At 43.3% G+C, this 25,973-nt stretch overlaps 1 protein-coding gene across 2 annotated transcripts in view; it reads left to right on the forward strand.

Moving 5' to 3' along the window:
* The window catches only part of COLEC12 (collectin subfamily member 12), a 198,358-nt gene that overhangs the window by 128,999 nt on the left and 43,386 nt on the right, over positions 1-25,973 (forward strand). For both annotated transcript variants that reach the window (XM_089894966.1, XM_022586796.2), the window contains exon 3: positions 20,922-21,044. In XM_089894966.1, coding sequence (XP_089751092.1) covers positions 20,922-21,044 — 123 coding nt within the window. The remainder of the gene's footprint in view (positions 1-20,921; positions 21,045-25,973) is intronic.

Here is a 25,973-nt window from a genome sequence, read left to right on the forward strand (position 1 = left end):
AGTGATCTCAACACTGTGGTGCTTGACTTAAAGGAGACAGTGCTGATCTCTTCAGTTTATTACCTGTTTTGTGTTTCAAGAGTGTTCATGGAGGGAGGGGAGTTGAGGTTGTAGAAGGACTCTGAAATACATCTACTAAAGGGGGATGCTTTCATTGTCTGTACATAGTGCGCCCAAGTGGGGTACATCTGACGAGGGGGGAGCCCCATTGTTTGGTTCCCAGTTTTCGTGCCACATGATGTACTTGGCTGTGGGGAAGGGTGGGAGGAGAAGGGGAGTGAAGTCCCGCCCTGCTCTGAGGACCAGGTGCAGCTATAAATCCTTAGTATTGGAAACAGATTGGCCCTTTGGTAAATAAGAATCACCATATTTTAACAGTGGATACTAGATTGGCACTCATTTCTCTGCCTGACATACTGGTTTGATTTTGCCCTAGATGTCCAAGTAATTAACAAGACTGTTGGGCAAATACTCGTTTCATGTTCTAGTTTGTTTTTCCTTCACTCTCTAGAGCCTGCTCTTCATTACTAACAGCAATAATCTGTATCATCTCTGTGTCCCAGCAAGTGAAGCACAGACACTCCACCTCAGGGTTTCCCAGCTCGCTGGGACACAAATGACTCGATGGTAGGAACCTTCCTTGCAGTCTATTTCGTGAAGCCTGTTGTTGCTTACTTTCATTTCCCTGTTGCCACAGCTGTCCCCTTTCTCCTGTTCTGACTAGATAATCACAAGCTTTGCTCTTTTCCTCAAAAAAGAAATCTTGTTTCCGTCCCCTACTCTGTGATCCTTTCCATCCCACCCTCAGCCTGTACAGCAGAAGTCACTGAAAAAAGGGCCCTTCCCAGAGCCCCAGGGCCCGCCTGGAGCCCCTGACTTTTCCAGTTCCATTTGGATAAACATTTCTCTTAGATGATTTGTGCCCAGTTTGGGATGTGTGTCTGGCAAGTAAGCAGGGATGGAAACAAACTCAAAGCCAGGAAGATATACTCCTATACAACCGTCCTATAGATAAAATTTAGTAAATATACAATCACACAGTCATTTAGGGCGCTGTATACCCTAATGAATTAGTGCTTCTAATTTTATAAGCACTGTCATAACCACGGTTGTAAGTGGGATGTTTCCTTTTACTGTAGTATATGTTTCTTTGCTTTTCTAGGTGTTGTTTATTAGGTGTTGTTTCCTCTAAGTGCTGTATAAAGGGACGCATTGTTTCAGGGCAACCAGTAGGTTGTATTTACAGGTGGCTGGTTGTCTTTACTAGCTTTGCTGCTATAACACAACTGCTTTCCAGCAGGAAGGAACATTGCAAAGTAGCTGGAGCTATTAAGTCCAGACTTCATCTGATTCCTCATTTAGGAACAGACGTTTTGTGAATCACTGAATCTTTCTTTTTCAGTTCCTCTCCAGGGCCATGCATAATGTGAAGTTAATGAACTAGTGCTCTCTTTGTGTTCACCAGATGACACTGCTGGCCCGTCATCCCTAGGACCTGAGCTTCAAGTGGCTTTTCCAACAGTAGGGTTGGGAAGCTTTGCTTCCCCAAGAAGGAAGAGCCCTGCTCAGGCCCCATTCTAGATGGGGTATGTGTCCTTGGTCTGCCAAGCTGAGCCCATCCTTGGCATCCCATTGTGTAGTGGCCACCCAAGACAGCTACATCTTCTTAACCAAGAGGGACTCTTTTGCCACAGAGATTTTTTAAAGAATAATAAGCAGTGAACTCACACTGTGTTCTAAACTATATACAGATTTCTAGGAGTTCATGTAAACCAGTAGAGTTGCATATTAGAAATATAATATATGAATGACTCCCTGGTGGGTGATCCTGATATTAATTCCAAATTCCAGATTCGCGGGGGTGGTGGAGAAAACCCTGAGCTAGGTGTGGATTGGACAGTATTGTGAAGCACTTGTCCAAAGCCTCTTCTTTCAGCCTGTTTAACCAGTTTACAGCCATAGTTAGAAGCTGTTTAGCCATTTGGGCAATAAAATTCATTTCTTTGAGCATGAAATACAATTAAGTGATTTTACCCTAAGAATTTCATATCGTATGAAATTGTGTATATATTTTCTGCATCTCTGATATCCGTTGAATAATGGACCAGAGCTGATGCAGCCCTGACCACACTTTGCAGTTCTCTGCTCTAAGAGGTCAAGTTCAAATGGCACCCGGCCTCCACTCTGAGTGGCTCAGCTGGTGTATTTCTAATGTTCTCCTCTTTCTGTTTCTGGGTCCATTTGTTGCTGTCGCAGACATTTGTGCATCTTAAAAATGTACAGAAGTTTCATGCTCTTTTGGACTCTTGGATTTTTTTCTGCCTAGCAGGTGGGGTTTTACTTCCTGCATGATGTTAGGAGGCCAGGAGAATATCTTCCAGACTCTGAGGGTTGTCATTCGAAATCCCTTCCTCCACATGAGAAAGAAATTAGTTTTTAGGGTGGCTGGTCAGAGTTAAGTCAAACTTGTGTCCCTGGTATGAAGTTAACAGACGTGTGGGAATTGAACCCTAAAATAAACATTGTCAGTTTCACTGAGAAACATTGTCAGTTTCACTGAATTTCATAATATCTCACTGATATTATGTCCCACTGATATGATGAATTTGTAATTTATGAACTTTCCATGCAAGTTTTAAATGCAAAACTTCTAATGTGCACAAATCGCCAATAGGAGCATGTGCACTATCCCTACTACCTTGAGGGGAGAGAAGGAACAACGGTCCAATACAGACTCCACCATGTCCAGCTTGACAGGGCCAGTGATCCTGAACTTCTCATGTGATTCTATGGACAGAACAGTTGTTTCACTTGTTTAAATGTGATGGGTCAGCTGCACCAGGTTGAACAGCATGCTGGCCAACTTTAACAACCAGTTCTCCGGAGGCCAAAGCCCTGATTTGTAGCATCTGCTGATTTCTGTGGTGTAAATACTCCCAGCATGACCAGCTTCAAGCTGTCAACTAAAGTCTCAGAACGCAGGGTGTGAAGAGATAAGAACATTTGGCTGGGGCTTCCCTGGTGGCTCAGTGGTTAAGAATCTGCCTGCCAATGCAGGGGACATGGGTTCAAGTCCCCTGGTCTGGGACGATCCCATATGCCGTGGAGCAACTAAGCCCATGTGCCACAATTATTGAGTCTGTGCTCTAGAGCCCGCGGGCCACAACTACTGAAGCCTGTGGGCCTAGAGCCTGTGCTCCGCAACAAGAGAAGCCACTGCAGTGAGAAGCCTGCACACCGCAAGGAAGAGTAGCCCCTGCTCACCGCAGCTAGAGAAAGCCCGAGCACAGCAACAAAGACCCAACAGAGCTAAACATAGATAAATAAATAAATAAAATTTATTTTAAAAAAAACCACTTGGCTGTCACCAGTCAGTGTAAGCTGGCTCCAACACACCCCTGAGAAATGATGGGAAATCGTGAATTTGAATTTTGCCTTAGAAATCCTTTCTTTAAAAACATCTCTACCGTCTGAAGAAAGTCACTGTGTGTGTGCGTGTGTGTACATACAAATGTAGGTACTTACCTGTCTTTTTATCTAGTTATTTCAGTTTTACACAATTTTCTAAATTTAACACTCATTTATGAACTCTTTACATAGGCATGGAAATGATAATAAGCATATACTTTCCCCAATAAGTTTACCTTTTTTTTTAACATCTTTATTGGAGTATAATTGTTCTAAAATGGTGTGTTAGCTTCTGCTGTATAACAAAGTGAATCAGCTATACATATACTTACATCCCTATATCCCCTCCCTCTTGCGTCTCCCTCCCACCCTCCCTATCCCACCCCTCCAGGTGGAAACAAAGCACCAAGCTGATCTCCCTGTGCTATGCAGCTGCTTCCCACTAGCTATCTGTTTTACATATAGTAGTGTATATATGTCCATGCCACTCTCTCACTTCGTCCCAGCTTATCCTTCCCCCTCCCCGTGTCCTCAAGTCCATTCTCTAGGTCTGCGCCTTTATTCCTGTCCTGCCCCTAGGTTCTTCAGAATCTTTTTTTTTTTTTTTTTTTAGATTCCATATATATGTGTTAGCATACGGTATTTGTTTTCCACATTCTGACTTACTTCACTTTGTATGACAGGACTCTAAGTCCATCCACCTCACTACAAATAACTAAATTTCATTTCTTTTTATGGCTGAGTAACATTCCATTGTATATATGTGCCACATCTTCTTTATCCATTCATCTGTCGATGGACACTTAGGTTGCTTCCATGTCCTAGTTATTGTAAATAGAGTTGCAGTGAACATTGTGGTTCATGACTCTTTTTGAATTATGGTTTTCTAAGGGTATATGCCCAGTAGTGGGATTGCTGGGTTATATGGTACTTCTATTTTTAGTTTTTTAAGGAACATCCATACTGTTCTCCATAGTTGCTATATCAATTTACATTCCCACCAACAGTGCAAGAGGATTCCCTTTTCTCCACACGCTCTCCAGCATTTATTGTTTGTACATTTTTTGATGATGGCCATTCTAACTGGTGTGAGGTGATACCTCACTGTAGTTTTGACTTGCATTTCTCTAATGATTAGTGATGTTGAGCATTCTTTCATGTGTTTGTTGGCAACCTGTATATCTTCTTTGGAGAAATGTCTGTTTAGGTCTTCTGCCCATTTTTGGATTGGGTTGTTTGTTTTTTTGATATTGAGTTGCATGAGCTGCTTGTAAATTTTGGAGATTAATCCTTTGTCAGTTGCCTCATTTGCAAATATTTTCTCCCATTCTGAGGGTTGTCTTTTTGTCTTGTTTGTGGTTTCCTTTGCTGTGCAAAAGGTTTTAAGTTTCATTAGGTCCCATTTGTTTATTTTTGTTTTTATTTCCATTTCTCTAGGTGGTGGGTCAAAAAGGATCTTGCTGTGATTTATGTCATAGAGTGTTCTTCCTATGTTTTCCTCTAAGAGTTTTATAGTGCCTGGCCTTACATTTAGGTCTTTAATCCATTTTGAGTTTATTTTTGTGTATGGTGTTAGGGAGTGTTCTAATTTCATTCTCTTACATGTAGCTGTCCAGTTTTCCCAGCACCACTTATTGAAGAGGCTGTATTTTCTCCATTGTATATTCTTGCCTCCTTTATCAAAGATAAGGTGACCATATGTACGTGGGTTTATCTCTGGGCTTTCTATCCTTTTCCATTGATCTGTATTTCTGTTTTTGTGCTAGTACCATACTGTTTTGATTACCATAGCTTTGTAGTATAGTCTGAAGTTCGGGAACCTGATTCCTCCAGCTCCGTTTTTCTTTCTCAAGATTGCTTTGGGGCTTCCCTGGTGGTGCAGTGGTTGAGAGTCTGCCTGCCGAAGCAGGGGATACGGGCTCGTGCCCCGGTCCGGGAGGACCCCACATGCCGTGGAGCGGCTGGGCCCGTGAGCCATGGCTGCTGAGCCTGAGCGTCCAGAGCCTCTGCTCCACAACGGGAGAGGCCACAACAGTGAGAGGCCCGCATACCACCAAAAAAAAAAAAAAAAAAAAATCGCTTCGGCTATTCAGGGTCTTTTGTGTTTCCATACAAATTGTGAAATTTTTTGTTCTAGTTCTCTGAAAAATGCCATTGGTAGTTTGATAGGGATTGCACTGAATCTGTAGATTGCTTTGAGTAGTATAGTCCTTTTCACAGTGTAGATTCTTCCAATCCAAGAACATGGTATATCTCTCCATCTGTTTGTATCATCTTTAATTTCTTTCATCAGTGTCTTATAGATTTCTGCATACAGGTCTTTTGTCTCCTTAGGTAGGTTTATTCCTAGGTATTTTATTCTTTTTGTTGCAGTGGTAAATGGGAGTGTTTCCTTATTTCTTTTTCAGATTTTTCATCATTAGTGTATAGAAATGCAAGAGATTTCTGTGCATTAATTTTGTATCCTGCTACTTTACCAAATTCATTGATTAGCTCTAGTAGTTTTCTGGTAGCATCTTTAGGATTCTCTATGTATAGTATCATGTCATCTGCGAACAGTGACAGTTTTACTTCTTCTTTTCTGATTTGGATTCATTTTATTTCTTTTTCTTCTCTGATTGCTGTGGCTAAGACTTCCAAAACTGTGTTGAATAATAGTGGTGAGAGTGGGCAACCTTGTCTTGTTCCTGATCTTAGAGGAAATAGTTTCAGTTTTTCACCATTGAGAACGATGTTGGCTGTGGGTTTATCATATATGGCCTTTATTATGTTGAGGTAAGTTCCCTCTATGCCTACTTTCTGGAGGGTTTTTCTCATAAATGGGTGTTGAATTTTGTCAAAAGCTTTTTCTGCATCTATTGAGATGATCATATGGTTTTTCTTCTTCAGTTTGTTAATATGGGTTATCACACTGATTGATTTGAATATATTGAAGAATCCTTGCATTCCTGGGATAAACCCACTTGATCATGGTGTATGATCCTTTTAATGTGTTGTTGAATTCTGTTTGCTAGTATTTTGTTGAGGATATTTGCATCAGTGTTCGTCATTGATATTGGCCTGTAGCTTATTTTGTGGCATCTTTGTCTGGTTTTGGTATCAGGGTGATAGTCACCTGGTAGAAGGAGTTTGGGAGTGTTCCCTCCTCTGCTATATTTTAGAAGAGTTTGAGAAGAATAGGTGTTAGCTTTTCGCTAAATGTTTGACAGAATTCGCCTGTGAAGCCATCTGGCCCTGGGCTTTGTTTGTTGGAAGATTTTTAATCACAGTTTGAATTTCAGTGCTTGTGATTGGTCTGTTTATATTTTCTATTTCTTCCTGGTTCAGTCTCGGAACGTTGTGCTTTTCTAAGAATTTGTCCATTTCTTCCAGGTTGTCCATTTTATGGCATATAGTTGCTTGTAGTAATCTCTCATGATCCATTGTATTTCTGCAGTGTCAGTTGTTACTTCTCCTTTTTCATTTCTAATTCTATTGATTTGAGTCTTCTCCCTTTCTTTCTTGGTTAGTCTGGCTAATGGTTTTTCAATTTTGTTTATCTTCTCAAAGAACCAGATTTTAGTTTTATTGTTCTTTGCCACTGTTTCCTTCATATCTTTTTCATTTATTTCTGATCGGATCTTTATGATTTCTTTCCTTCTGCTCGTGTTGGAGTTTTTTGTTCTTCTTTCTCTAATTTGCTTAGATGTACGGTTAGTTGTTTATTTGAGATGTTTCTTGTTTCTTGAGGTAGGATTTTATTTCTATAAACTTCCCTCTTAGAACTGCTTTTGCTGCATCCCATAGGTTTTGGGTCGTCATGTTTTCATTGTCATTTGTTTCTAGGTATTTTTTGATTTCTTCAGTGATCTCTTGGTTATTTAGTAATGTATTGTTTAGCCTCCGTGTGTTTGTATTTTTTTTACAGATTTTTTCCTGTAATTGATATCTAGTCTCACAGCGTTGTGGTCGGGAAAGATACTTGATATGATTTCAATTTTCTTAAATTTACCAAGGCTTGATTTGTGACCTAAGATATAATCTGTCCTGGAGAATGTTCCATGAGGACTTGAGAAGAAAATGCATTCTGTTGTTTTTGGATGGAATGTCCTATAAATATCAATTAAGTGCATCTTGTTTAATGTATCATTTAAAGCTTGTGTTTCCTTATTTATTTTCATTTTGGATGATCTTTCCATTGGTGCAAGTGTGGTGTTAAAGTTCCCTACTATTATTGTGTTACTATCGATTTCCCCTTTTATGGTTGTTAGCATTTCCCTTATGTATTGAGGTGCTCCCATGTTGGGTGCATAAATATTTACAATTGTTATATCTTCTTCTTGGATTCATCCCTTGATCATTCTGTAGTGTCCTTCTTTGTCTCTTGTAATAGTCTTTATTTTAAAGTTTATTTTGTCTGATATGAGAATTGCTACTCCAGCTTTCTTTTGATTTTCATTTGTGTGGAATATCTTTTTCTATCCCCTCACTTTCAGTCTGTGTGTGTCTCTAGGTCTGAAGTGGGTTTCTTGTAGATAGCATATTTATGGGTCCTGTTTTTGTATTCATTCAGTCAATCTGTGTGTTTTGGTTGGAGCCTTTAATCCATTTACATTTAAGGTAGTTATCAATATGTATGTTCCTATTACCATTTTCTTAATTGTTTGGGGTTTGTTATTGTAAGTCTCTTCCTCCTCTTGTGTTTCCTGCCTAGAGAAGTTCTTTAGCATTTGCTGTAGAGCTGTTTGGTGGTGCTGAATTCTCTTAGCTTTTGCTTGTCTGTAAAGGTTTTAATTTCTCCGTTGAATCTGCATGAGATCCTTGCTGGGTAGAGTAATCTTGGTTGTAGTTTTTTCCCTTTCATCACTTTAAGTATGTCCTGCCACTCCGTTCTGGCTTGCAAAGTTTCTGCTGAAAGATCAGCTGTTAACCTTATGGGGATTCCCTTGTATGTTAATCGTTGCTTTTCCCTTGCTGCTTTTAATATTTTTTCTTTGTATTTAATTTTTGATAGTTTAATATGTGTCTTGGCATGTTTCTCCTTGGATTTATCCTGTATGGGACTCTCTGCACTTCCTGGACTTTAGTGACTCTTTCCTTACCCATATTAGGGAAGCTTTCAACTGTAATCTGTTCACATATTTTCTCAGTCCCTTTTTCTCTTCCTCTTCTGGGACCCCTATAATTCAAATGTTGATGCGTTTAGTGTTGTCCCAGAGGTCTCTGAGATTGTCCTCAATTCTTTTCCTTCTTTTTTCTTTATTCTGCTCTGTGGTAGTTATTTCCACTGTTTTATCTTCCAGGTCACTTATCCATTTTTCTGCCTCAGTTATTCTGCTATTGATTCCTTCTAGAGAATTTTTAATTTCATTTATTGTGTTGTTCATCATTGTTTGTCTGCTCTTTAGTTCTTCTAGGTCCTTGTTAAACATTTCTTGTATTTTCTCTATTTCCAGGATTTTGGATCATCTTTACTATCATTACTCTAAATTCTTTTCCAGTTAGACTGCCTATTTCCTCTTTGCTTGGTCTGGTGGGTTTTTACTTGCTCCTTCATCTGCTGTGTGTTTCTCTGTCTTCTCATTTTGCTTAACTTACTGTGTTTGGGGTCTCCGTTTTGCAGGCTGCAGGTTCGTAGTTCCCATTGTTTTTCGTGTCTACTCCCAGTGGCTCAGGTTGGTTCAGTGAGTTGTGTAGGCTTCCTGGTGGAGGGGACTGGTGCCTGTGTTCTGGTGGTTGAGGCTGGATCTTGTCTTTCTGGTGTGCAGGACCACATCCTGTGGTGTGTTTTGGTGTGTCTGTGACCTTATTATGATTTTAGGCAGCCTCTCTGCTAATGGGTGGGTTTGTGTTCCTGTCTTCCTAGTTGTTTGGCATAGGGTGTCCAGCACTGTAGCTTGCTGGTCGTTGAGTGGAGCTGGGTCTTAGCGTTGAGATGGAGATCTCTGGGAGAGCTCTCGCTGTTTGATGTTATGTGTGGCCAGGAGGTCTCTGGTGGTCCAGTGTCCTTAACTCGGCTCTCCCACCTCAGAGGCTCAGGCCTGACACCCGGCCAGAGCACCAAGACCCTGTCAGCCACACAGCTCAGTAGAAAAGGGAGAAAAAAGAGAATGAAAGAAAAAGAATAAAGTTATTAAAATAGAAAAAATTATTAAATATAAAAAAAATTTAAAAAGAGAGAAAGAAGAGAGCAAGCAAACCAAAAAACAAATCCATCAATGATAATAAGTGCTAAAAACTATACTAAGAAAAAAAAAAAGGAGAGTCAGACCCTAGGACAAATGGCAAAAGCAAAGCTATACAGGCAAAATCACACAAAGAAGCATACACATACACACTCACAAAAAGAGAAAGAGGGGAAAAAAATATTTATATATATAAAAAAAAATTTTAAAGGAAGAGAGCAACCCAATCAACAAACAAATCTACCAATGATAATAAGCTCTAAATACTAAACTAAGATAAACATAAAACCAGAAACAAATTAGATGCAGAAAGTAAACCCCAAGTCTGTAGTTGCTCCCAAAGTCCACTGCCTCAATTTTGGGATGATTCGTTGTGTATTCAGGTATTCCACAGATGCAGGGTACATCATGTTGACTGTGGAGAATTTTTTTTTTTTTTTTTTTGCGGTACGCGGGCCTCTCACTGTTGTGGCCACTCCCGTTGCGGAGCAGAAGCTCCAGACGCGCAGGCTCAGCGGCCATGGCTCACGGGCCCAGCTGCTCTGCGGCATGTGGGATCCTCCCGGACCGGGGCACGAACCTGTGTCCGCTGCATCGGCAGGCGGACTCTTCAACCACTGCGCCACCAGGGAAGCCCGAATGTGGATATTTAATCTGCTGCTCCTGAGGTTGCCGGGAGAGATTTCCCTTTCTCTTCTTTGTTCGCACAGCTCCAGGGGTTCAGCTTTGGATTTGGCCCCGCCTCTGCATGTAGGTCGCCTGAGGGCGTCTGTTCTTTGCTCAGACAGGACGGGGTTAAAGGAGCAGCTGATGTGGGGGCTCTGGCTCACTCAGGTGGGGGGAGGGAGGGGTACAGATGTGGGGCGAGCCTGCGGCGGCAGAGGTCTGTGTGACGTTGCACCAGCCTGAGGAGCGCCGTGCGTTCTCCCGGGCAAGTTATCCCTGGATCACGGGGCCCTGGCAGTGGCGGGCTGCACAGGCTCCCGGGAGGGGAGGTGTGCATAGTGACCTGTGCTTGTACACAGGCTTCTTGGTGGCGGCAGCAGCAGCCTTAGCGTCTCATGCCCGTCTCTGGTGTCTGCACTGATAGCCGCGGCTCGTGCCCGTCTCTGGAGCTCGTTTAGGCGGTGCTCTGAATCCCCTCTCCTCGCGCACCCTGAAACAATGGTCTCTTGCCTCTTCGGCAACTCCAGACTTTTTCCCGGACTCCCTCCCGGCTAGCTGTGGCGCACTAGCCCCTTCAGGCTGTGTTCACACAGCCAACCCCAGTCCTCTCCCTGGGATCCGATCTCTGATGCCCGAGCCTCAGCTCCCAGCCCCCACCCGCCCCGGCAGGTGAGCAGACAAGCCTCTCGGGCTGGGGAGTGCTGGTCGGCAGTGATCCTCTGTGCGGGAATCTCTCCGCTTTGCCCTCTGCACCCCTATTGCTGTGCTCTCTGAGGCTTACCCCTTGCCCACCCCCCATCTCCACCAGTGAAGGGGCTTTCTAGTGTGTGGAAACCTTTCCTCCTTCACAGCTCCCTCCCACTGGTGCAGGTCCCGTCCCTACCCTTTTGTCTCTGTTTATTCTTTTTTGTTTTGCCGTACCCAGGTACGTGGGGAGTTTCTTGCCTTTTGGGAAGTCTGAGGTGTTCTGCCAGCGTTCAGTAGGTGTTCTGTAGGGGTTGTTCCACATGTAGATGTAGTTTTGATGTATTTGTGGGGAGGAAGGTGATCTCCACGTCTTGCTCCTCTGCCATCTTGAAGCCGCTCTTCTTCTTTACTTTTAGTTATAATTGGTTGCATGCCTTCTGACTTGTTGGCGTAGTGATTTTCCACATACTTTTCAGTTTCATTCCTTTGACCTCTACAGCCAGGGCTGTCTGCTCCATGAAAAGATTTCTTCCTCTTTCTGTCCTTTGTCCAGTTTTAATAACAAGTGTGAATACCAAGCTGGTGAACAGATGCTCTTCACTGAATCTGGGGGACACACCCCCTTCACCCCCGATCCCATGGTCTGTAAAATAGAGCCTTCTCATTTTCCTCATTATTTTTACCAGCTTTTTTTTCCCCCTCAACTGAGTCATTTCAAATCGACTTCTCATCGAGGTTCAGAACGGAGGTTACCTTCACCACAGAATAGATAATTACTTTAAAGTGCCAACAGGAAAATCTGTCACCTCGTCTGGCTCACTTTTCCCTTAATTTAAGTGTCCTCAGCTATCATCTTCACTTGAAGAAAGTAAAAAGCATATTCATACAGGAACGAGGAGTTTCTGTCAGGCTGATTGATATTTTCACTTACATTTAGGTCCTTTTTTTTTTTCCATCAAAACACTCGTTTTTTGGTTTAAAAAAAGTCAAGTAGATATGTGAGAGATAGTGGGTTGTCTTTTTTTCTCTTTTCCACCAGCACCTGCTCCAAAGCATAATTTCCACATGCCCCAACGCTGCCTCGGTAATCGACAACAAATACGCTATCATTAACTGAGACTTGCCCGCTCAGTTCAGCTGCCCTAAAATGACACTTTTTAAAGCAAGCACCTCGAGGCAAATGTTGGACTGTGGGTTTGCTTTCTCACCTCTGCCCTGTCAGGTTTAGTTCTGTGAGAGCTGTAGCCCTGCAGCTGGGAAGGGTCTCTGGGAACAGCTTGCATTTCTTTGGTTAGTAAATCCCACTGCACACCCCTTCCCCAGTGGTGAAAAGAAAATGCTTCCTTTCTAGCCGTGCATTCCTGAGTGTTTGGTTGGAAGGTGTCCTGTATGTCTGCGTTTTGACTGTCAGGCCCTGAGCTGAATGCCTCTCTCAGGACGTCTACACCCTGGCCTGCAGGACGCTGAGCTCAGCGTGTCACCCATCACCCAGGAGGCTGGACACAGAGTGGGAGAGAAGGTTGTGAAATCCCCACACCTGGCGCTGCTGCCAGTTTGTTTGACTAGTAGGATTGGCTGAGAGGGTGACAGAGCCCGTCTGCCCGTGGCGGGCTCTACACTCCAGGCCCATATTCGTGAATCTGCAGGGCGTACAGGGTATGAGAGGGGTCTGGTTTGTTCAGAGAAATGCAAAAGCAGCACAGCAGAACAATTACATTCCCATACCATGGTCATAGCCAGGGAGATGGCATTTAAATTACTTGAAAACCGTACAAATGAGCCTAATAGATTTACGCAATGTGAACCTCAGAGGAGCCGAAGGGGTCCAGGCCCAGCTGGGCTCGGGGCGAGGCTTATTAGAAGAGGGTTCATCCAGGAGGAAATTTGTGAGGAAATTAAACAGCTTTTAATAGAAGTCATTTGGTAGAGAGAGGAGTGCTGCAGGGAGAAGGGGGCCGAATCTCAAGACGTAGAGAGGAGACAGGCAGACGATGAGGCTGTGCCATGAGGTCCCTGCCCAGCACCCCAAGCTCCTTCAAGCTTTGGCCCCGATGTTATTCCCTGAAGCCTTCTCTGACCACTTGCTTACACTGCCGTCCACCTCCTCTCCCACGTTCCCTTTGTCCAGTCCTTGCTTTATTTTTCTCCATAACCTTTAGCACCTTCCAACATATTAAAATATCCTCCCACCGGAGTGTACATTCCGTAAGGACAGAGATTGTTGTCTGTTTTGTTCACCGTTCTACCCAGCGCCTGGTACAGACTAGGTGCTCCATCCTTGTTTCTTGAATAAATGGGATGTAGCGAGAAAGAAGTATGGTGGGCTATGTTTTGGGGTCTAAAGAACTTTGGCAGAGAATCCGGAGACCTGAGTCCTCAAGCCCAGGACAGCCTGGAGGGCAGAGAAGTTCATTGGACTGTAGTTTCCTCACTCGTAAGATGGATACTGGCTGAGGTGACCGCTGAAGTCCTCAGGCTGTGAGGTTCTGAGGACCTGGGTGGTCAGAGGATGCTAGGTGGTGGGCTTCTTGGTATGTACTTTGAGCCACCTGGAGCTGTTACTGTGGCAGTGGATTTCTGAACCATGGGGTCAAGCTGGTATTTGTAAAAAGAATTTTTTTTTTCCAAAGTACTCCAGGCAGTTTTTTTTTGGGGCGGGGGCGCGCATTGGGTCTTCACTGCTGCACGCGGGCTTTCTCTAGTTGCAGCGAGCGGGGGCTACTCTTCGTTGAGGTGTGTGGGTTTCTTACTGTGGTGGCTTCTCTTGTTGCAGAGCACAGGTTCCAGGTGCGCAGACTTCAGTAGTTGTGGCTTGCGGGCTCTAGAGTGCAGGCTCAGTAGTTGTGGTGCACGGGCCTAGTTGCTCCGCGGCATGTGGGATCTTCCCAGACCAGGGATCAAATCCGTGTCCCCTGCATTGGCAGGTGGATTCTTTTTTTTTTTGTGGTATGCGGCCCTCTCACTGTTGTGGCCTCTCCCGTTGCGGAGCACAGGCTCCAGACGCGCAGGCTCAGCGGCCATGGCTCACGGGCCCAGCCGCTCCGCGGCATGTGGGATCTTCCCGGACTGGGGCACGAACCCGCATCCCCTGCATCGGCAGGCGGACTCTCAACCACTGCGCCACCAGGGAAGCCCAGCAGGTGGATTCTTAACCACTGTGCCACCAGGGAAGTCCCCAGGGAGGTTTTTTTAAAAAGGGGGTTAAGAGGCTAGATAAATTTTTATTACCACTCAATAAATCCTTATTTTACCTGCTTCCTTTCCACTAACTTTTCTCTCCCAACTCCTGCAGGCTCGAACCACCAACAATTATTTGGGTCCATAGATGAGTGCACCATTGACTTTTGAGGCTCCTATTTCAGTGAACTAGAACTTCAGAAGAAAACTCAGTAGGGGCAACCAACTTGTTTTGGTTTCAAGCTCAAAGCCCTTACATATCTCATAGTTTGCCTTGAAATTATAAAGCTACCTTCTCTTCCCAGGCCACCCCATCCCAGAAATTTCACCACCATTGGGGGATGATTCCCCTGAGGGGCTAACAGACCTTACCAGCCAAACCTCCAAGCCAGTTGTGACCTCTCACAGAGATAATGAGGATTTATTTAGGGTGGAATTAACTTGCTGCTCAAGTATGTCATCACAGAATAGGAAGAGAAATTACAGCCTGTAGAAACCTCAGGCCTGTAATAGTTAACTTCCTGGAGACTAAATTTTCCTGCTCATTTCTGAGAAAGGCTTATCTGTCAACATTTGAAAGGATGTTTCTGCATTCCTGTATTTTGACAGAACACTTCTACAAGTCTAACCTGTCCACCTTCTACAGTTTATCTCATTAGGCATCCTTCTCCTTGCTTTGTTTTGCTTTCCACCTCTGAAGGTCAACAAGCTTAGGGAAGCAACTTGTGATCATCTGGGTTCAGCTCCCAGCTCAGCCACTCACTAGCTTGGGTGCTCAACCTCTCTGACCCCCACTTTCCTAAAAATCTATAAAATCAGGGTCAGAAGTCCTACTTGGCAGGGTTATTAAAGGGACTGTAAGTAGCTGGGCAGGGGGTCGTGGTACACATCAGGTACTCAAGACTGGCCACCATCCTTACCAATTCCTCTTCGAGTTTGCAGCAATAGCAAACTCTCATCCACTAAACAAATATCTCGTGGCTTTCCTCCAAATACCTGTGCAGTCTAAGTGTCCAGCTCAATTATACGACAGACTCTTGATGGTCCAAGCTGGAGCCAAATTTTCATGTGTCCTTTTAATTAAAAGATTCAGAGCCTAATCACAGAAGGACATTGTTTGGTGGTGCCGATAATGAAGTTGTCAGGGCTGCTGAAGTGTATCATTAGGATGGTTGACAGTTCACTCTGTGCCCATGGAATAAAATGAATAGGAAGAGAGCCAGGAGGAAGGGGCCAGCCAGGAGGGACATATGTAAGAGATGTGATGGATGAACTCCTCCTGGACCTAGGATTCCGCTCCTCGGAACTGAAGGCATTTGTGTACAGTTCATATAATAAAGGATTTCCTATTATAAAAACCACAAAGAGAAAGTAATGGCATTCTTTTGAGACACCATACGATCTGGCAGACGTTATATATTCTGAGTGGCATCATTATGTGTCTTTTGCCTCTAACAATTCTTTTTTAGCAGGCAGCGTATACATTATAAATTTTAAACCAATAATAAATATAGATTTTTACATTAAAACCAAACCAGAACTGGTTGCCTCTTTTAATATATACATGAAAAATTTTTAACGAAAGAAACTATACCTTTGGTAAATGTGCAGAATATTAATATAAGCTCAGGATGAATGCTGAAGAGTTCAAATTCATAAAACTCTTCTAAATCATTTTTCTGGTTTGAATGCATCTTTATGAATATAGCGATGCTGTGAGGCTTCATTTATTTTACACAGAAAGTGATTTTATTTTTAATTCTTGTCGTCTTTCTGTTACCATGATTCTCTACATTATTTAAGAAACTTGGCATAATAAGTTGTCCAGGGCTGGGATTTGTATTTGGGGAACTAAATACTCATTAATACTTTTTAAAAAATACTAAATAAATCCATATCCCATCATTTAGTAAATAGCCTTTATAATAAGGAAAAACCAATTATTTGTGGGATAAAGTGTTTTATGTATTTAACTTCTGTTCTAGTGATGTTGCACAACATCCAAATAACTAACTAGGATGTTAACTCTTACTGTTTTGTTGCTTTTGAGGGCATTTTAATGATAGGAATGTATTTGAATCATCAGTTTTACCGTTAGAGCCAAATCATTCTCATGGGCTTATGGGAATATATGCCACCAGGCAGTAGATTAATAACTATTAAAAAACCACATGAAAAGGTCACTGCAAAACTCAGATCAAAACCTGTGGTTTTCTGGATTTTGCAGTCTACCAGCTTTTTGAAGCTTCTCTATGGTAACATGATCTTTATGGCAACACCACTGAGCTCTGGACATTTATGATAATTAAGACAGCCCGAAAGCGCCGTGCACTCGCCCACAGCGCCAGCCTTCACTTACGGAGGAAGGGCGCTGATCAGCACGCATCCATGTTAACAGAGAGCCCTCTTTTGGTGATGGTAGAAAAATATGATAGTGAAGGAGACTCTTTTGTTTTCCAAAATGATTGGCAAAACAGACTGTATTGGGGCCAGGACCACAGAGCTTGGGAGGGCTCTTTATGGAGAACCACAGCAGAAAGGAATTCTCTTTGCTGGTGAATTTTTCTGGCCTTCTGCACTGTCATTCCTGCAGTGTTTCTCACTTATTCTCTCCAACTAGCTCACCATACCCTGATCGGCGGCCGCACTGACCCCCATCTTCTTACTTAAAACGTGTTATTGGAAGCAGGGCAACACAGGGAACTTTGAGTTTGCACACTGGGGATGGGACCAAATTATCAGCCTATTCTGAACTTTGTAGAATACTCAAGGAGTTAACCAGAGTGATTCTGGCTTCCTTTGGCCTCCCCAATGTTTTTTGTATAATAAAGACTTGGACACTGGAAAGTGCATTCAGAACACAAGCCAAGCATTGAGTTCAGTGGGGATAGAGCAGGAGGGGTAACCCATGGGAGGGCATGGGTCCTGCAGGCACGTTCTGCCTGTGGCCTGCTGAATTGTAGATGTGCCGTTTGGGCCAGGTTTTGTGATAAGCTGGCTCTCTCGGTGGTGAGGGGCAAACTGCTTCACTTCCTGACCTAGAATCTCTTATCTGCAGCCTTGCAGATCCATTCCCTGCCCTTCCTACCGGCCCCTCGCAATGGGAACAGAGTCCCCCGTCTCTGGAAAGTAATGCTAAGAAAACAAACACTACAAAGGCTGGTAACAGGGGGATGTCTCTCTTGAATGTTTTTTGTGACCATCTAGGTTCAAGGAGGAGGGGGTCCCCCAGCTACGTGAGCCAGCAGGGTCTCTTTGTAGTAGGCATCTGTATGTTTGGCCAGATGTCCTCCCAGTGGAGGGCAGAGAGGGAAAGATAAAACAGAATTCTTATGAAAAATAAGTCTTGGGAGGGAGAAAAAACAAGACGGAGAAATTGTGTCAAGTAGGACGGGAGACCAGGCGGTGCCATCTGATATTGGTTAAATGCTGACAGAGTCAGCAACGAGAAATGCGTGTCACTAGGAAGTGACCCTTGTTCTTCAGCCTGTGAAGCGGTGACAACTGTCTGGGAGCAGATCTGCATGAAGACCACATGCAGAAGATGTCCAGTGGCAAACACAGCGCCAGCCACGCATGGTGAGAAGGGGAGGAAAGGACCCCTGCACTGGATGTCAGGGCACGTTCCTTCTGATTCTGCTTTACCTCGCCGGCCTCACTCTCCACATCAGTAACACAATGATACTTGACCGGATGACCTCTAAGCAATGCTCTAGCCCCAAATTCTGTTATCTGTCATCACCTGCCCTCTGACCAAATCTTCTGAGGCTCTTCTAACGGAATGAAAGAAATCGCCCTGGAGAGGCATAAAGAGTTCACCCACCGCACTCCCAAAATCCAAAAGGAATGAAACCCTCCATCAACTATAAAAGTGTCATCCAATCTTTGCACAGCATCCCTGGGTCTATCCTCCTTCTGTGTTTTACAATTACCACCAAAGCAAGTTAATTGCTTTCTGAACATGAGATGTGGCTTATCTCTGGGTCTACCTGTGCTTCCCCCACTCCCAATTCCAAAACTATGCTCACTCTAACTGGATATAAGGGGTCTTTGTTTCATTTTAAACTGCCAGATTATAGAGAGCTTACGAGCAGGTGCGTGTGCGTGTGCGTGCGCGCGTGTGCGTGCGTGCACGTGCACATCCTTTAGTTAAGGGTGAACGATTGAAAGTTTTCTTTGTTTTTTTCTTTTTGGCATCATCATGAGGTCAGCAGTATTTTGTTACAGGGTGAGGTGAGGCTGGATTCCAGTGGGAATGGAAGAGGAATCTTCCACTGAGATCAGAAGATCTCACACTAGGATGGTGGCAGTGGAAATGGATAGGAAAGCTTGACCAGAGAGGCACCGTGGCGTAGGGGAGATGTCATGACGATTGGAGTCAGACAGGCCCAAGTTCGAATCCTGGCTATGATGTCTATGGGATGTCATTTCAGCTCTCACTACCATGCCATCTTGAAGCGTTATTATATGAATTAAAGGTGATGTAAAGTACCTGTATTAGAGTCTGGCACAGTGTAGGCAGTAAGCGAACGTCAGTAAACTGTGGATGAGATGATCATGACAAAAATATCCGCAGGAAGATTAGCAGGGTCTGATGACCTGTTGAGTTAGAGAATAAGTATAAGAGAAGACTTCAAGGTGTCTGAGTTTGACCACCTGGGGGATTGGGATGGTAGGAGTATTTAGGTTGGATGGAAATTAAAAAGTTGGGTGAAAGCTGGAGATCTGGTTTGGCAGGGCTAGTACCAAGGTCAGTTTTGGACACAAGCGATGGCACTGAAACATCCAGGTGGCAGTGGAAGAAGGAGGATGGAAAGGAAAAGGAGTCAAAGAAATGAGAAAACTGTGATGCTGCGAAGCTGATTAACTCTAGGTCTGTTTGATCAATAAGTCTGACTTTACAGCTTTACCTTCAAGGAATTGGCTAACCAAGGTTGATCCAGCATATGACCATCTTCTACAACAAACCGTAGCTCCTCAAAATGTGTTCCTCCAACGAAGCATCTCCTGGACCTTTTTAGAAATACAGAATTTTAGCTCCTGCTTCAGACCTGCTGAATCAGGATCTCCATTTCAAAAATGTGATTTGTAAACACTTGACGGTTTGAGAAGCACTGTTCTAAAGCATGGCGGCCAGACCAGCAGCATCACAGCCCCTGGGAACTTGTTAGAAATCCAGATTCTCAGGTGCCTTCTCAGACTTCCTGAATTAGAAAGGCTATGTTTCAACAAGCCTTTCGAGTGAATCCAGTGCACTGTGGAGTTTGAGAATCATTGCTCTAAGTCATGGAACAGACAGATTGAGCCCCCTCCCCTTGGGTGTATAGCCCAGAACACTGGAGAGATTGGTTAAACCCTGAAACTTAATTTGAGTCATTGTTCTATACTGTTTCTCTCATCATTTTGCATTAAACACAGCTGAAGGACTCTTTTCACCGAAGAAGGGCACAATGCGTAAAATTACAAACCAAAGGAGAGGAACTTCAGCTGTGGCTTAATCTTCACAATTTACCCATCAAAAGTTATTGAGCACAATCATAGAAGATCAGTCCTTTACATGCTATTGCTCCTGGGAGACGCTATTAGTAAGACACACATAGGGAAAGGAAGACTCTCGCGATACTCCTTACAATGTGATTTTCACATTAAAATGTCAAGAGTCTATGTCTTCTGTGTTTCTCATCAGTCCGATGGCAAGCTCCTTTTTAATGGGTTAGTTTCTGGAGTCACTTGCAGAAGTGTTGGTGGTTTACCACTTAGACTAGAATGTTTTTCAAAAAGTTCAGCTGTGAGCACTAAAAATTTACCTGCTCTCATCAAAAATGTCTGTTTTTTCTGGTTGTTCCCTAGTTGTTATTTAAATCACTGTGATAACTTAAGGGTCAGTGTCTGTTTTCTGTATTTATGTAATGTACAAAGATGGTTATATATGGAGCATTTTAATCATAAAATTACCTATATTTTCTGCTATAGGTTATAGTACAGTATAGCTAGTGGCATGCTGGTAAAGCAATTGAGGGTGTGGGAGGGCATCATTTGTTGTGTTTGCCAATTTCCATGGTGTAAATACTCCCTCCAGGGTTGATTTCAAGCTGCCAACTGTTTAACAACCGGTTCCCAAAATTCCTACAAATTTGACAATTGACTCTTGCAAGCCAGTAGGAACTAGCTCGAGCACACCAATGAAACAAACATCAAGGGACAAGTCACAATTTTTTTTTTTTTTTTTTTTTTTTTTTTGCTGTGCGTGGTTCTCTCACTGTTGTGCCCTCTCCTGTTGCGGAGCACAGGCTCTGGACGCACAGGCTCAGCGGCCATGGCTCACAGGCCCAGCCGCTCCGCGGCATGTGGGATCTTCCCGGACTGGGGCACGAACCCGTGTCCCCTGCATTGGCAGGCAGACTCTCAATCACTGTGCCACCAGGGAAGCCCCAGTCACAATTTTTTTGTTGTTGTTTGTGTCTGAATTACTGTAGGTCCAATAATGGCTGACACAAGTAGATTTGGGTGTTTTAAATCTCTTGTCATATAGAGATCTTTATTGAAATTATAATTATCATAATGGAATGCGATCTTGAAACTGTTCTATGAGACAAAGTTCTCTATTTTCAAGTCGTTAAATACGTTTATAATAATATAATGGCGAGATTTAAAGTGCTTGTGTTGTTCAAGTATGTTTAATTTTAAAATACCACTCATCCTATAGTAGGGCATGTGTAAAAACTACATTCTTAGTTATAGTATTTGAACCAAAATGCAAAAAGATACTTTTGAAATGTGTTTTTGGTTACTATTATTAAGATTTGACTTTTCTTACAGGTATTCAGGAAGGAACACAATGTACCAAATGTAAAAATAACTGGGCACTGAAGTTTTCTATCATATTATTATACATTTTGTGTGCCTTGTTAACAATCACAGTAGCCATTTTGGGATACAAAGGTAAGTACTCTTTCCTTTTTCCTTCCAAATAGCAAGTTTTCTTTCATTAATTTAAGCCTGAAAAAACAAGTACATTGGCAAGTGTGAAGTATTTCATTAATATAACTCTTGCCAACAAAACTTAAACATCTTAAGCTCCATCTTTGTGTCTTGAGCTTCTTGTAGCTGTGGGACCTGAAAGGAGAGAAGTAGCAATTCCTTTTGAGTCATTTCAACCATAATCATGGTCCTCTATGAGTTATAAAATTTTTTCCTCTTTGTTGCTTTTTCCTACTTATTTCCAAATACTCCCTCTTCCTCTATCTTTTTCCATCTTATCTCTAAGAGGCCCCACGAAAACCCTGGAGTCAGCACATGGGAAAACTGTATTGACAGAGGATAAGACCTCCAAGAGATACGACTTACTTCACCTAGGAACTGGCCAATTAATTCCCTTTTGTTTCTCTTCAGCACATTTACTGTGGTCACTGTTTATATACCCCCATAAAAATACCACCCTGTAGAAATTAAACACAGAGGTGGCACCACCACCTCAACTGTACTTTATGACACATCAGGCATTCTTTCAACATGTATGGTTTAAGGTCAGTGGAGGATTTTTGCCTGAATCCTCCAGATCTGCAAAGTGGGTTGGTCCCCCCCACCCCCCATTCCAGACACCGCAGGTAGAAGGCGCCCTGATTCAGAATCACAAACTATGTAAACCCTTTTATAGAAAACAGCCATGGGGGACTTCCCTGGTGGCGCAGTGGTTAAGAATCCGCCTGCCAATGCAGGGGACACAGGTTCGAGACCTGGTCCGAGAAGATCCCACATGCTGTGGAGCAACTAAACCCGTGTGCCACAACTACTGAGCCTGCGCTCTAGAGCCTGTGAGGAGCCCATGCACCGCAAGCTCGCTGCAACTAGAGAAAGCCTGTGTGCAGCAACGAAGACCCAACACAGCCCTAAATAAGTTTATTTATTTATTTATTTATTTATCTAAAAAAAAAAAGAAAAGAAAACAGCCATGGAAGCCTCACAGAGACATGCGAGATAGATGTGATGTCTGGTTTCAGCAAGAGGCAGACGTGGGGTCTGTTGATCTTCGCTCTGCCTTCGCTCAGCACTGACAGATTAACAGTGGAGAATTCCCACATGTTCCCTTCTCTGTTCCCTGCCCCATAGACTTGACCTGGGGACAGAAGGATGCAAGGTGAATTCCCTCCAGCTTGTAACTCCTCCCACTGCTCTCCAAGTGTTTATCGGTTTCCTGAGAAAACAATGTACTGGAATAAGAATGGGCTTTGGAGCCAGACGGTCCCGGTCCAGTTGTTGAGTCCACCATTTGTAATGCAATTGTGAATGTTTATTAAGTGCTCGCTGGCGTGCCGGGCATCACGCTAAATCCTCTGCATGGCTGTGTAACCTGGGTATGAATCATAACCCCTTGGTGTTTCTGATTTCTTATCTGTAAAATGGCAATAGTAATGCCACTCTTCAAGGTGATTGCGATGAGCAAAGATGATGTAACTGAGCCACCTGTCCTAAGGTTGGTCCCAGTAGCGAGTGGCTGAATCTTTCTGTTCTTTGCTTCTTCATAACTGCGTTTTTACAGCTCTAGCTATGAGAATGGAAAAACATGTTAAAAAATACTCAGTATAGTCAGGGCTTGTTAAGTCCACTTTTAAGGCTATTTCCATGGAAAATTGTGTGCATCCTGTAGTGGGCTGACTGATGAACTTGGGCAATGGAAGTTTGGAAAATTACCAGGTCATTCTATCCATTTGCGATGAGTTAATCTAACCTAGGATTAACAGAGCAAGTGTTAAGAAATGCTATTAAATCATGGCGGGGCTGGACAGAGTGGGGGGGGGAGGAAACCTAGTGGGGAAAAGGAAGGTGTTTTATGTCCCAGGTAATTCAGCCTGGTTGTCTTCTTTTACTGGGTCATTTAGGTCATTACTCACTTGACAACTTTTCCTAGTGAACTCAGATAAAGGAGATGCTTGAAATCAAACAGTCATTTAATAGGTATCTTTAGGGCTCAGCACTGTGTGATATGAAAGTAAAAAGAGATGAGAAAGGTTTGAAGAAATAGCTCTGTATGGTATTTTGGCATTTTTACCTCTGCAAAAAGATAAGGTCTAGGATCTTTATGCCTTAAGAATTATACAGAAAGATACAAAATAGGGGGCTTTGTTTATTTTTAAAGTACAGATATTTCCTCCATTCTTATGACAGTAGAAAGCCCTTCTCGGCTCTGGCATATTTGTGTGGGCTGGTCCATTCACCCGGAACGCCTTTTCCCTGTTCTCCACCTTTCTCTTTATGATTTTCTCTTCTTTCCCTTCATGTCTCCCTCAGACACATGTACCGCAAGAAGCCCCTGAAAGCTGAGTTGGGTGCCCTCCTGCTGGTCCCCATGGCATCCTTTTTTACTCTTAGCCCCTGTCACACTATATCGTTATGGCCAATGGGTCTGTCTCACCACCCAAACCGTAAGCTCCACGAAGACAAGAGACTATCTTTTATTTATCATATCTCCCACTAGCACCTGGCTCATAGTACGTAATAGTTACCCAATAAAGTTTACTGAATGAATTAATGAGAAGATGGATGGATAGTTGGATGGTTGAATTGTAGATTAGGGCCGACTTCTATAAAGGCAGTCAATCAATGCCCAGGGACCTCTAAGCCAATTGCTGCAACTCAAGGCCCTACCTAGAAGCTTAAAATCCTGAAGATTACTTGGCCTGCTCTGGGGTGTATCTCGCCAGAATGAAGGGCGAAGAGATTGAGGGAGTGAGACAAGTTGGAGGCCCCTCTTTTCCTCCTTCAGGGTCCCCATCCCTCAGGCTTCTAATGACAAAAATAAGGTAACACAACATGCAATTTTTGTCTTTAAACACAGCCTTAATGAGCTAAAATGCTTATATTTTCCAGATGTGTTTTCTCTTTATTTGAACAGTGATTCCTCTTTCTTGCTGATAAGATTCTGGTGACCCAACATGGTAAGAGGCAGAAAGATAAGTTCTCCCTTCACACATCTCCCTTTGAAGTCTGGAGGAACTCGCTCCACTTAAAAAAAAAAAAAGGGAAGAAAGAAACAAAAAAGAATATTCAGTGAAAAAGAGGTTTCTCTGGAGGAGAAGTTGGAAGGAAATAAAATAGAAACTCCTTTATTTATCAGAGTTTGCAAAGGCAATTCCATGGTGTTTTCCTCAAAACTGTTCTTTACTTCTCCTTTTATGTCACTTATGCAGCTACAAGTTAGGATGTAACTTAAGCTCCTTCCAGAGAATTTGCTGATCAAGTCAGAGGATTGCTGAGTCACCCAGACAGGTCAGTACACTGGCTGTGACAATGAGGCATGTCAGCCACTTTACAGAAAGCACATTCTCAGACAGTTACAGCTTGGTGCACCCTCTGTCCTGGACTCTTTATCATCGGTCAGTGAAGCTTCCATGACAGAAGCCACCTCCTAAATTCAGTGGGTCATTTTTCCTCCAGAACATTCCCTGAACAGGAAAATCCTAGTCTGTGGTCCTGCCCAGCAGGCATCTACCTTAAGGGAATTAGGATAAAGATGAAAGACAGACATCTGAACCTTTTTCAGTAAGAACCTCCTCTGATGCAACATTCCTAGTCATAAATGTCTGCCTTGCTCGGCTCTGCCAAGGTGGCAGTTACAGCTGGATAAGTAGGCTTTCAGATGTGCATCAGATCACACTGTGTAGCTGTTGTCAGAATCCACGATAACACCCTATAACCAGATCTTCTGTATTTTTGTAATGAAATATGAAATAGTGTTCAAGGTAGAAATGTCTTTATTACATCACGAAGGAGCATAACTGGTATTACTGGGAAGTCCCAGGTACCAGCAGGGGGCGTGTTTCTCAGGACCACAATCAGGCTGGTACAGACCCTCGTGAGCACCCGGCAGGAGCTCTGTGCTCTGCTCTTGTTCCCTGTCCCCAAGGCCTGGGCCATGAGCTACGTCTCTTGGATCCTCCATGTCCAGCTCTGGGCCACAAACCTGGCAGATACTTGGTAAACATCTGAGGTTGATGACTGTAAAGGGAAGATAAAGAAGACATAGTCCTTCCCCTGAAGGGACTTTTCTTGGAAGAAACCATATTTAGGAAAAAGAAATACTGGATGAAAGGCAATGTGGAATTATAGAGCAAGCATGGATTTTAGAGTTAGATCTCCTGGCCTGGTATCCCACTTAGTCACTTATAAGCTGTGTGAGGGACTTCCCTGGTGGTCCAATGTTTAAGACCCCGCACTTACACTGCAGGGGGCGTGGCTTCAATCCCTGGTCAGGGAACTAAGATCCTGCATGCCGTGTGGCCAAAAAAATAATAAACATTTTAAAATTTTAAAAGTAAAGTGTAGATTTTTACCCCCCCCCAAAATTAAAAATAATAAGCTTTGTGACTCTGGACAAGTTACTGAACATCTCTGAGCCTCAATTTTTTTCATCTGTAAAACAGCAGTCATAAGGATTAACTGCAGTGACGATGCAGTGCACCTTGCAAAGAGTAGGCAATCCACAGAGGCTGTTTTTATTGCCATTCAGATAAAGGGTCCATTGGTGTGGAATCAGATCATCAGGCAAGGCTTAGCACGATGGGCTGGTGAGATTTGGAGTAGACCTTAAAGGACGGGTGGAATCCAGACGAGGGAGAAGGAGGTTAGTGGCCCAGGCCAAGGAATGATACCAACATGCTTTTATAGAAAAGGTATTATTGTCAGATGATCCTAGAGAATTGAGTTTTGGGTACTTAAAGAAGGGCAACACTTCAGATATGACACCTAAAGCAATGATACTTTGAAGAAAAAATCTGTCAAGAAACACTTTCCAATAAAGGGGAGCCTGTGAAAAAAGACTGCTCGTGACCCTTCTGTGTTTCATGTTTGTTTTCCCCATATGAGAACAATCTA

This window comes from Delphinapterus leucas, chromosome 14 (assembly GCF_059928025.1).
Source record: "Delphinapterus leucas isolate spDelLeu-1000000601 "Yukka" chromosome 14, BTC_Dleu_Yukka2, whole genome shotgun sequence".
NCBI classification, from domain to species: Eukaryota; Metazoa; Chordata; class Mammalia; order Artiodactyla; family Monodontidae; genus Delphinapterus; species Delphinapterus leucas.